At 35.5% G+C, this 11,488-nt stretch overlaps 3 protein-coding genes across 3 annotated transcripts; 1 reads left to right on the forward strand and 2 right to left on the reverse strand.

Annotated features, from left to right (window-relative positions):
- Positions 1–207: 207 nt before the first annotated feature.
- Positions 208–786, reverse strand: LOC131606523 (uncharacterized). Its single transcript, XM_058878735.1, has 2 exons — positions 693–786; positions 208–606 (listed from the first exon to the last, which is right to left on the reverse strand). The coding sequence occupies exons 1-2, from the start codon at positions 779–781 to the stop codon at positions 369–371; spliced, it is 327 nt and encodes a 108-aa protein (XP_058734718.1). The 5' UTR covers positions 782–786; the 3' UTR covers positions 208–368.
- A 536-nt stretch (positions 787–1,322) lies between these two features.
- On the forward strand, positions 1,323–9,105 carry LOC131601586 (uncharacterized Rho GTPase-activating protein At5g61530-like). Its single transcript, XM_058873439.1, has 10 exons — positions 1,323–1,538; positions 2,657–2,774; positions 2,871–3,133; positions 4,325–4,387; positions 4,470–4,488; positions 5,126–5,224; positions 5,354–5,431; positions 5,520–5,764; positions 8,042–8,204; positions 8,600–9,105. The coding sequence occupies exons 2-10, from the start codon at positions 2,714–2,716 to the stop codon at positions 8,743–8,745; spliced, it is 1,137 nt and encodes a 378-aa protein (XP_058729422.1). The 5' UTR covers positions 1,323–1,538; positions 2,657–2,713; the 3' UTR covers positions 8,746–9,105.
- A 413-nt stretch (positions 9,106–9,518) lies between these two features.
- LOC131604534 (transcription factor DUO1-like) lies at positions 9,519–11,162 on the reverse strand. The gene is made up of 3 exons (XM_058876966.1): positions 10,969–11,162; positions 10,043–10,286; positions 9,519–9,971 (listed from the first exon to the last, which is right to left on the reverse strand). The coding sequence occupies exons 1-3, from the start codon at positions 11,160–11,162 to the stop codon at positions 9,519–9,521; spliced, it is 891 nt and encodes a 296-aa protein (XP_058732949.1).
- Positions 11,163–11,488: the final 326 nt, after the last annotated feature.

The following is an 11,488-nucleotide window of genomic DNA, read 5'->3' on the forward strand; positions in this document are numbered from 1 at the left end:
GACCACACTAATTATAGAACACTACTCCTGAGATGGTTGTGTAGATGGATGTGCTTGTGATGAGTTTGCAATCTCAACTTGGTTTGTTTTACTCTTCTTCCCTTGTCCACCTTTGTTATTGCCTCCTTTTGGAATGGCTCTTTCAGCAGCCCTCTTTCCCTTACAACTTCTTTTATTGTGCCCCATTGCGCCACACTTATGACAAGTAACAGTTGCCAATTTTCTAGGTAGGACATGTGGATTCTTTGGTTCATCGTTAGACTTGTTTCTCATTTTCTTGGGACGACCTATGGCCCTTCTCATAGCTGGAGGATTCATAGTGGACTCCTCATCCAAAGGCCACAACTGTGGACCATTAGTAGGGTAAATTATATGGGAGTAGATGTTGTTGAAATTACTCTTCCAGTTAAATCCCATCTCCTACATTTGATATTTATATATCCCTCATCCTTAATCGAAGCTTCTAAATCCATGTACGACATGTAGTCCGTATCCCATTCCCAATCCAGTTCAGACACCAAACCATTAACATACCATTTACATGGACTCTCTACTAACTGTCCCCTATGATGAAGCCTTATCTTAACGTAGTTGCTTTTAGATGGTCTGAACAAATAACAAAGGATGAACATTCAGAATACTTTACCACAGTAAACAATGTTATTTAAGCCTAACGATTTAAGAGAACAAACCTCATACAGAAACGAACATCCTCTTTGCAAGTTGATGATGGTGGAATGTTGCGCGTCGTCTTTGATGATGATGGTGGAATGCTGCTCATCTTCTCCGATGCCTGGGCGAATGGACGAGAACTGATTAGAGCGACAATGGAAGACTGCTCATCGACGAAGAGAGGTCACGAAAACGAAGATGAAATTTTTCTGGGTTACGTTACAATTTGGGGATGAAGTTCTGGGTTAGGTTAGGAATTGTTTTTGATTTATAAAAAGAGAATTAATGTTATTTAGGATATTCAGAAGTTGTTTTCTATTTAAAATTATAAATTAAATAAATGAAATGACATGACATAAGTAATTTTAGACAGCTCAGCAAATTACATGTGCCACATATGTAATTTTGGAGGGGGACTTCAAAATTGCCAAAATAATGAATGTTTGGGGATCAAAATAACAAATTTGGTAAAAGGGGATCAAAAGTTCATAAAACTGAAAATAGAGGGGTCAAAAGTGCATTTAAGCCTTAATAATATTACTGCCCCTTTCTCGAAATAAGTCACTTAAATAAAAAGTCAGTTTAAAAAAATGATCCTAAATTATCTTACTATAAGTATGAAACATTATTTTATTGAAGTTGGAGTTTCTATCTGGACTATTGAGGTTAGAGCTGAAGGCGAGAGTGAAAGACAAAAGAAGTGCCGTTATACTTTTGGTGTTATCCCATCGATCCAACGACTTCTTCTTCACAGCAGTCCCATTCCAAATCCATATCTCTCTCATCACACTCTTTTTTCTTCTTCTCAAAAGTCACACACTCTTTTCTCTCTCTAGCTTTCCCTACTTCCATTAGTAGCGAACAAGGTGATTTTCATCGGATTCTCGATAATCGCTTCCGAATCTTTCGTAGTTAATCAGAAGTTTTTTTGTTTTTTTTTTTTTTCCGTTTTTGATTATGATTTTGATTGATTTGTTTGTTAGAGTAGAGTATGAACTGTTGTTGATATTTTGATCGGATTTGAGTATGCTTGTTTATTTGATTGATGAATTTGTTGAAATTATGATCTTCTTCGATGATAATCTGATGGCTAATTTGAGTGATTCTTTTGTTTTATTTTGATTTATTTAGAGATTGTGATTAGTTTAGATGGACTGATTTGAACTTGTTTACACTGACAATTGTGAGAATTTTTTTTTTGCCATATGTACATAAGCTGTTTTTAGCTTATTTTGAAAAGCTCTCTGGGATATGAAATCAGTTTTTGAGCTTGTTTGGATAAACAACTTATTTGTAGCTTATAACACAAGTGCTTTTCAAAATAAGTGTTTATGGATAAGCTTGCATAAGCTGTTTTTATGGCAAAAGATAAAATACATTTAAATTGTTTTTATATATGTTATAAGTTGTTTTTACTAGCTATCTCGAAGAATTTATAAAAATAAATTCAAAAAAATATTTAAAAAATGTCATAAGCTGGTTAAGTCTTCAAACAATGTCACAAAACTTATGGCAGTAGATAAGCTCAAATAAGCTCCATCCAAACATGCCCTTTGTTAAGTAAGTAGCTTATACATAACCGATTATTCGATAAGTGCGTGCTTATGATATTAGCAATTTAGCACTTAGTTAAACTGTTTATTTGAATAGGGCCTTATTAGGCTTACCCTGTCCATGTAAACCGGTTTTATACTTGCATCGAATGAAAGAGCACAATTTTTTCATGTCCTACCATCGATTTCAAAACAGCCTTATAAAAGCCGGGTGATGTTGTAAAATAGTGGATTTTCATTAGATGTAGTGTAAAACTGGTTTTATTTACACTGGTTTACGGTGAGAGAGTGCATATTCTTTTAAATACTTTATTTATGGTTTTTAAAGCAGAAGTTTGTGCAAGTGAATTCATGATGATGACTATAGTTTTATGAATCACTTTTCTTGACTGACTTGTTTCTTATGGGTTTACTACTTTACTTTTGTACAGGATCAAGTTTCAACAGATTTTGCTCTTGGTTTGATTTTGTAACTAGCTTCTGGTTCAATGCCTTCTGTAACCTCACCTCAGTGGCATGATAAGGCTTCTGGTTTCTTTTCTTCCTCAGGTACCTTTCACTTAATTTGTGCACTTTATTCCTTTTCTTGTTTATTGTTTGGTCTTTATTTGTGTCTCAATTGGTTCAAATGTAAATTTAATGTAGGGGTCAAGCTTAAAGAAGCCAGGGAGTCAGCAGGTACATTTGTTGGCGAGGTCACAAAGGATACAAAGAGTAATGTTGCTGAAGTGGCGGGACGAGTTGGAACGATAGTCAAAAGTCGATGGGCACTTCTTCAGCAGCCATCCACAAGACATGCCGTACAGGACCGAATGATATCAGCTGCTGCTACTACTGGTGCATTCCTGAGGAGAGGTTTGTCAGGGACAAAAGAAAAGGTGGTTGTGGGAAAATCCAAGGTTGAAGAGGTAATGTGATTGTGTAAATGATTAGGGATTGAGATGTATACTTCTTTATTAGGACATAAATGCATAGTGATTAGGTTTCGTTTTTTCACCATTTTGATAGCAAAATTTTGAATACGTAAAATATAATGAAAACAAATGTGGCCATTTTTGTTAATGTTATTGAAAATATATCAAATAAATTTGAAGCTAAAAAATAATCCAGATATTGTCTTTATTATTACCTCTGATACTTCTCTTGATACTTCTCTTTTGTTTAAGGGAGTGCCTTATCCAAAATCACTCTGCATTACATAAGTCTATCTGTTAATGTGGATAATTTTTGGTTTGGTTATAGATAAGATTTGTTTAATGGTGTTGCCTGGACTTGGGAGACATTTGAAAGAGTTTATTTTGCTTTAAATGTGTGGAAGAACTTATATAAATAGCTTAGCAAGCTGTTTTTCAAATTATCATAATAAGCTCCCTAAGTGCATGGAAGAACTTATACAAATAGCTCAGGGGTCTGTTCAGATTGACTCATGAATTTATTTATCGACACAAGCACTTGTGAGATTGTTTGGGACACCTTACTGAAACAGCTTATGAAATGCCCATAAGCTATTTTCAACTTATTTCAATAAAAATATTTAGGATCTCTGAAAACAACTTATAGCTTGTATAAAAAAAATTTGAATTAATTTTTATCTTTTGCTAGAGAAATAGTTTATACATGTTATATGATACTTATGCTATAAGTGCTTGATTAAGCCGTTTATTCAAACACTGCCTAGATACACTCATGAGCTGCTTTTCAATTTTAATAAGCTCCCCAAATCCCCTCTTCAACTCTCATCCATCCCCAAAATTTATTCGTCGAAGTAAAATCGAGAACACAAATATCTTATCTTATAAAGGTACATATCCAAACGCAAATAGTTTATTGAATTTAAGCATGTATGCCATAAGCTTTCATATGACATATTTTGAATAAGTGCTTAGTTAAACTGTATACTCGAAAACCCCCCAGTATTAATTTCTATTAATTTTTTTTTCTTTCCCTAGTTCTCTCTTTTCATACTTCCTATATCTTTATCGGTTAGTCATACACCAAGATAGCACTAAACTCTATTGTTATTTTTTCTGTACCAAGTGAATGCTCATATACTTTATTTTCTTCTTTTTTTGTTTTTGCATCATTCTCATTTATTTCAGGTGGCAAAAGTAACAGCACAAAAGAGTAAAACTATCTTGACAGACATTGAAAGATGGCAGAAGGTAATGACGTTTGTGACATATATTTGTTACTGCCAGCATAGATCATTCTCAATTGCTCTAACTTTTTGTCTTTTCTTTACAGGGAGTTGCTAGGAATGATGGTAAGTTTCTCAAACCACATAGTTTGATAGGCCCCTAGCTGATATCGTGGATCATAGAATCAGGGTGGTCCAAAAGTGCGTACAGTATATGCGGGAAATAATAGAAGGCAAGGAAAGAAGGATGGGGGGCGCAGTGAGGGAGAGTTGGCCTAGGAAATGTTAGTTGGGTTCTGTTATATGAGTTTCCTTTGGTGAGAGAGGAGTTATCACAAAAAGTATCATAGAGAATTGCGTTTTCTCTGAGGAGCCTAGCTCTGTAGGTAGTTGGGAGCCTTGCTCCCTTCTGCATTTATCTTTCCATCAATAGAATCTACAAATCATCCATTGTTGATTGCATATTTGCATTACTGTTTCATTGCGTGATTTTGGGTTTGCAACATAATTGAACAAGTGAGCCGATCTTTTCATGCTTGAAAATCTTTCACTGACTTTGTAGAACTATTTAGAGTCTTTTTTGCTAACCATGTAGTAGTTTGTTTGCTCTAACAAGGAATCTTGCGATGAATTCCATTTTCATTTTTTATCACTGCTTATCTGTTAAGTTGTATATAGCAGTATATCATGTTCTGTATACTTAAATTAAAAATTGGCGCGTGCCTGCATTATGGTAGTTAATCATTCATAATCTTGACCCCAGTATTTGGAGTTCCTATTGAGGTTACTGTACAGAGGCAAGATTGCATCAAGCCTATTCCTCAGATACTGATCAACTGTGCAGATTATCTTATAATATCAGGTAGCTTTTTTCTAGAGTAAGGTTCTATGTCCATGTATCATTCTATGGTTCTGTTCATTTCTTTTATTTCCTTTTTCTTTTTGTTGCATTTTAATCCACTAGTAATCGCATGACTGTAATTATATGTAGGATTGAATCTGCCATATCTTTTTAAATCTGAAGGGAACAAAAAGGTTATTCACCAGTTGGTTTCCCTATACAACCAAGGTATTTCGATCATTCTTTCTGTAAATGGTAGGTTATATCATTAAACTTAAGACAGTGCTATATTTGCTTCTATAATTGCATGTTGCAGATTCAACTGCTTCAGTGCCAGAAGGCTCAAGTCCAGTTGATGTAGCAGCTCTTGTGAAATATTATCTTGCTAGCCTTCCTGTGCCTCTGACAACATTTGAGCTTTATAATGAGATCAAAGGTGCTCGATCCAATATATATTCCATGAGAAACATACTTAAGAGGCTTTCCAGCGTGAACTATATGACGCTGGAGTTTATAACAGCACTTTTGCTCCGTGCTAGCCAGAAGGCACTTCTCAATAAGGTAGGCTTCTTCTATATGTGTTTGGTGGAAGATTGGGTTTTCTATATGAACGAGCTCCGTTTTACTATTCTCTTTAATGAATATGTATGGTGGAATCATGGCCCTTAGAGCATACATATCGGTGGTAGTATTGTGTTTCAAAGCCAACATGTGTCAGAAAATATTATTATCTAAAGTAAATTGGACCAAATTTCTAAACCACCAATGCCAAAGAAAACCACTGTGGCTTAGAATAATTGTGAGACTAGTGGGACCCAATTTAGAGTTTTAAGTGAGTGGTATGGATGTTTGGAAAATTTAGTGAAGTGGTAAATTAATTGGGAAGTGTAAAAAAATATAATAAATTAAGTAGAGTCCATTTATACCACTAACTTGGATATCATGGATGTAGATGCTCTTATTGGCCCATTTCTTTTTACAGTTTTTATACACATTTTCTTTCCTAAAAATAAAATTAAGTATTAGTATAATTGATTTGCCCTTTATCTAATGGCTTTTAATGTCTATGGAAGGAATTACCTAAAAACATTACTCGTAGAAATCCACAAAGATGCTTAAATTATATTTTCCAGCCTTTGCTTTGACCAAACTCACCTTAAAAAGATAAACATTAAACTTTCAGCAGAGGGAGCCTACATTGCTGGTCTGTTGCAATTGTTTGTAACAAATGTTTGAGGCTTCTATGGTCAGTAAACACCTTGAAGCTTCATTCCTAAAGATGATTCCTCCAATGTTTAATCGCCATTACCAAAGCTATGATTTCCTTTTCATAACCAGGGTGGGAGGGCTTTGCTGAAAGAGGCAACGGGCTTATTTTTCTGCGTAAGAACAGCTTCAATTCCTTTGTATGAGAGAATACATGCCTCCTATTTTACATCTGGCTTCACTTTATTATTTCTTCTCTTGCTTTGCCGTGATACCACTGTATTGCAACTGTGTTGTAACCGGTAACTGTTCACATTAGTTAAATTCATTTTCTCATAATTCTAGTTTAGAAGCTCTACAGATTATCTCTGATTTTACACATTCCCAAATGCATCAACTCCTCGTAGGTAAATCCAGTAGAGACCAAAAGAAGCTAAGCATTGTTTGAGGCGCTGAAAGGCCCACTGCTTTTCCTCCCCCCCAGCTTAAACCTTCCTTCTTATTCAAAGCAGTTACTGACTGAGCAATCTTTAGCGTCGGTGAGTCCAAAGAGAAAGAACCCATGCACTCTTTAGCGTCGGTATAGGGACTGGCCAATCCACGATAGCCTGAACCTTAGATAGATCAATTTCAACTCCATGAGCAGAAATTAGTTGCCCAAGGTACTCATCAATGTCAAACAAAACAAACCCTTATTGTCAGTGACATGCTGATGGTGAACTGAGATTGCAAATACAAGACGAATAAGATGAGAGGGCCATATGGGCATGTGGGCCAGAATATTGTCAAAAAGTGCCAACATACACTTCCTCAACAAGGGTCAAAACACATATAACAAAATTTTGATAGTGACCTTAATGTATTCTCAAAGCCGTTTTATGAAAGTACTCTCCCTTAACTCTAATTTAAGAAACCCAGATTTGAGGTCAATCTTGTAAAAGTAATGGGAATTGTTGAGTTATGGTGTGATTACTAGAATATTTGACGAGATAATCTCTCTCTCTCTCTCTCTCTCTCTCTCTCTCTCTCTCTCTCTCTCTCTCTCTCTCTCTCTCTCTCTCTCTCTCTCTCTCTCTCTCATTTCCTCTTCTATGTAAATATTTGTTATTTCCTGTTGTTTCTCGGTTTTGAAAATATTGTCACGGAGGAAGTTATCGGCTAAACAGTAAGAAACAGAAGCCATTGTTTTCAACTAAATGTATTGTTACTTTATATTCTACAGAATTGGATTTGTTCCTGATTTACTTTAGGCTTTCTTCCTATGGTCTTATTTTGGGTATTCGTTGTTTGATTTGGGCAGCTCCATGTCACTGGCAAGTTTATGTACCTTAATAATATTTTTCAATTTTGCTTTAACTCCTTGAAGGATTTTCTATGTTCATTAACATTTTTCTCTCCTATTCTAGTCTTCTTGTTCCCCTCGCTTTAGCACTGTTTTCCAATTTGCATAGCTTGGTTTGTCATAATTACAAACCTTCATCACTCCCTGATTATGATCATCATGGTGCTTTACAGTTTTTGTTTTCCCATCAAATAGTTGACCTTAAGAACAATCACACTGTTGTTACTTGTTAAATTCTACATTCAAATTAGTTTTGATCAGCATGCTCAGCATATTTTGACTTTGTTCAGATGGACCCGCGGAGCCTTGCATTGGAAATGGCACCTGTTATCATGTGGCAAAAGGAACATAGACCTGAATTTTATCGTCAATACTGGAGTCAAATGTCAGAAAGTCCTTCCAAACAGAGCTTGGATCCAGAACCGGGTTCAACTACCTGGGACTTGCTTGCTGGTATGAAATATGTCACCTAAACACATAAATTTTTTAAAGATAGTAACCATACGGAACAGAGAATATAATTCATTATGTCGGCTGTGATGAAAAGTTAAATATATCTTCTCTAATCATAATGCGTGAGATAGAAGTTGTACTGTGCATTGAGATCAGTGCTTCTTGGGACCTTCTTTCTAAAGGACATATGTAGCTTAGCATTTTGAAATTTGTTTGAAATTTTATTTCTAACTCATATGATCAACATTGCACTCTAATCACACTACCTGGAAGAGTGAAAATGTTAGTTCAACTGTCGTTTGTTTTTCTTCTATTGAGCTAAAACTTGGTCTGCCTTGGATCAGTGCTGAGACGAGATTACCATTTATCTTATTTTCGTGTTTCTTTTGCTGCAGATGATGGCGAAGCCACAGACGCATCTTCTTTTATTCCCTTGGATGATGGCATGCCAGTTGACTATGGTGCAATCGAGGTTGTTCAGTTACTCATAGAACATCATAATGCAGTCTTCACTGATGCCAACGAGACAGTTTGGAAATAAACGATCATACTCCTTATCCCTCGTTGATTCTTCGACTAGGATGCATTGAATTTGGAATAATGTTCTCCAATCTGGACAAGAGGATATCATTGTATAGAAGCATATGATTTTCTAGGTCTTTACGCTGGGAAATATGTTGGATACATATGGTTTTCTAGGTCTTTACGCTGGGAAATATGTTGGATAGTGGTCCGGTAGGGTATCTGATTTTCTAGATCTTTTACGATTTTTTGGTGTGGACGGGTATTGCAAAAGCACTGTACAGTTACTATCCACTGCTTGCTGAAATTCTCATCACAAATGTGCCGTTATATTATGGCCCTAAGCTTGAATAATGATAATTGATCTGTTTATAGTTTAGATATGTATGAAGATCAGTTTGATGCACCCACAAACAGTTTTTATGAACACTTAGAGTACGTACGATTCGTTCTTAGGACCTTGAAATTCACAGAATATCTGTGCTGCCAGCCACTAGTTTCCAATCACTAATTCTTTAGGGTGTTTTGGAAGGAAATTTTGTTCAAGTTATACTTTTTGTAAGCAAAAGAAAAAATTGCACAAGACTAGTATGTTCAGAGTGATTCAGCCTGAGGTTCACCAACAAATTTCATTGGTAATGGTAACTAAACATGGAAATAGTTCTAATATTAAGGCATGAAATACAATACAAAACTAGTTAGATATCATGCATCTTCAGGTTTTTCTATTAAAATCAAGAAACCTGAAACAAGTTCATGCGTTGGCATACTTGGAAAAGAGCTAAATAAGTACTAAGCAAAGTATTCAAAAAACTCGGTTGAGAAGTCTTGAAACAAGCAATTTGAACTACTCTGAGAATTTCCTTCAGTTCCAAGAGTTGGCAACCTGGTCCCAAGCTTCTGGCTCCACACACAATCTGAATCCTTTTTCTGCTCAAACATGTCCATAAAATTGGGATCAAAGGGCTCTTGAACAAGGTCCTGACACTCTGGGAGTAGTGGAAAGTCCATATGTGGTTCTGGGTGTAGAGGAAAGTTGTATGCCGCCGACGAAGACTCAAATGACGGTACCGTGTGAAGTGGAGTAGCCTCAAACTCAATTCCATTAATGTCACTTTCCATATTTTGGTAGTTTGGCTTTGTTAAATCTGGCAGGTTCACCATCTTGAACTCCTCTTTGTTTCCCATACAAGAAGTAGGGTAAGTAAAGTTTTCCTCTAGCTGATTAGAACCACATGCAGGAACCTGAAACAGACATTTTCACCATCAAACTAGTACGAAAACAACTCAAAAAATCTCTTTAGTTTCTACCTAACCTTTTCAACTTTCACTTGATTATTATTAACAACATCTTTTCCTTTGTTTTTCTGCTGCTTTGGTGATGGTGATGGTGTCCTCGGAGACGAACTCTCCATCCTTTTTCTCCTGCTACTCCAAAAATTCTTCACATCATTGTCTGTTCTCCCTTCCAAATACGTAGCAATTTTTGCCCATTTGTTTCCAAATTGCTCCTGTAATTCAATCACCACCCTTTCCTCCTCTGCTGAAAATTTGCACCCTCTACAATTCAAATCACATATTCCAAACTTTCATCATAAAACAAACAATTCCCATACAATCTAATTCTATGATTACCATAAACTAAACCACATTGTTGTTTTACAAATCGACACAAACTTCAACACCTAAACAATAATAGCATCTATAAACAATTAATATCAACACAAAACATAACATTCATACATTGAATTGAATGTATTTACTACTCTAGATAGTATTACAAATAAAAATTTGCTCTTTTGTTTCGGTGAATAATGAATGTAGTTGCTCAATAAATTTAAAAAGTAAACTGTTCGTGTTTGATACCATTTGTCACTCTGCAAGAGAAACGATAAGAATTTCTGTAGTACCGACATCTCTGAAAAATATGTGTTATCAGTGTTGGTGTCTGAAATCGATACCAACACTTATGATTACATTTAATTTCATTTTTTAAAATTATTATCGATGTTAAAGTATCAATGTCGTTGTCGTGTTTCATGTGTCTGTGCTGCATAGTTAAGAATGATAAACATTATACTAAAGCTTAACGAACAAGCAAGTTTTGTCTAAAGCAAACATAAAATAAGAACAAGGCAACAAACACAATACACTAACAACAAAAAAACAAAAAAATTAGTAACAACATGAAATCAATGAAATCAATGTTGATGTTAGAAAGAGTTAAGAAAATTGTTACTACGTTTTCAAGTTTGGTCTAAGCTTGTTAACCCATCTCAACCGACAAGATTTTCCAGTTCTCGGCAAAAAGCCTTTGGATCGAATGGAGCTCCAATCCCTTGGACCATACTTGTTAACATGTTTCAGTAACACTTCATCTTCTTCACTACTCCATGGTCCTTTTTTTATGTAACCTCTTTCAAATTCTCTTTCCATAGTTTTCAATTTTCTCATTCATTTGATTTGATCAATTGTTTCTTCTTTTTCTTCTTCGTTGATTTATAAAAAAATTTGAAATGAAATTGACGGTTGTGTTATTCTGTGGGAGGGTTCATGGGAAATGGATGCACTTGTCCACGTGGAGGGTGGAGATGATTTTGTTTTGTTGGTGTGTGACATGGCGGAGTGTTGTTGGTTTTTGTTTTATGGTTAGTGTGGATTGAATGCATGGGATTTTTGTTTCCACTTGTGCTATGAGCGGTTTTGACGGTTAGTGGGAACATCCACAACCCCGCCAATTCTTCACATTTTTCAAATTGTAA

The sequence above is a fragment of the Vicia villosa genome, linkage group LG5 (assembly GCF_029867415.1).
Source record: "Vicia villosa cultivar HV-30 ecotype Madison, WI linkage group LG5, Vvil1.0, whole genome shotgun sequence".
Classification (NCBI taxonomy): domain Eukaryota; kingdom Viridiplantae; phylum Streptophyta; class Magnoliopsida; order Fabales; family Fabaceae; genus Vicia; species Vicia villosa.

What these genes read in the sequence shown, in the direction of transcription:
- LOC131606523 (XM_058878735.1), bottom strand. Translation starts at nt 781, where the DNA reads ATGAGCAGCATTCCACCATCATCATCAAAGACGACGCGCAACATTCCA. An exon ending in GATGTTCGTTTCTGTATGAG is followed by an intron (nt 607 to 692) that starts GTTTGTTCTCTT and finishes TTATTTGTTCAG; the next exon opens with ACCATCTAAAAGCAACTACG.
- LOC131601586 (XM_058873439.1), top strand. Translation starts at nt 2,714, where the DNA reads ATGCCTTCTGTAACCTCACCTCAGTGGCATGATAAGGCTTCTGGTTTC. An exon ending in TGGTTTCTTTTCTTCCTCAG is followed by an intron (nt 2,775 to 2,870) that starts GTACCTTTCACT and finishes AATTTAATGTAG; the next exon opens with GGGTCAAGCTTAAAGAAGCC. An exon ending in GGTTTCCCTATACAACCAAG is followed by an intron (nt 5,432 to 5,519) that starts GTATTTCGATCA and finishes TGCATGTTGCAG; the next exon opens with ATTCAACTGCTTCAGTGCCA.
- LOC131604534 (XM_058876966.1), bottom strand. Translation starts at nt 11,162, where the DNA reads ATGGAAAGAGAATTTGAAAGAGGTTACATAAAAAAAGGACCATGGAGT. An exon ending in CTTAGACCAAACTTGAAAAC is followed by an intron (nt 10,287 to 10,968) that starts GTAGTAACAATT and finishes TTTGAATTGTAG; the next exon opens with AGGGTGCAAATTTTCAGCAG. An exon ending in ATCAAGTGAAAGTTGAAAAG is followed by an intron (nt 9,972 to 10,042) that starts GTTAGGTAGAAA and finishes TGTCTGTTTCAG; the next exon opens with GTTCCTGCATGTGGTTCTAA.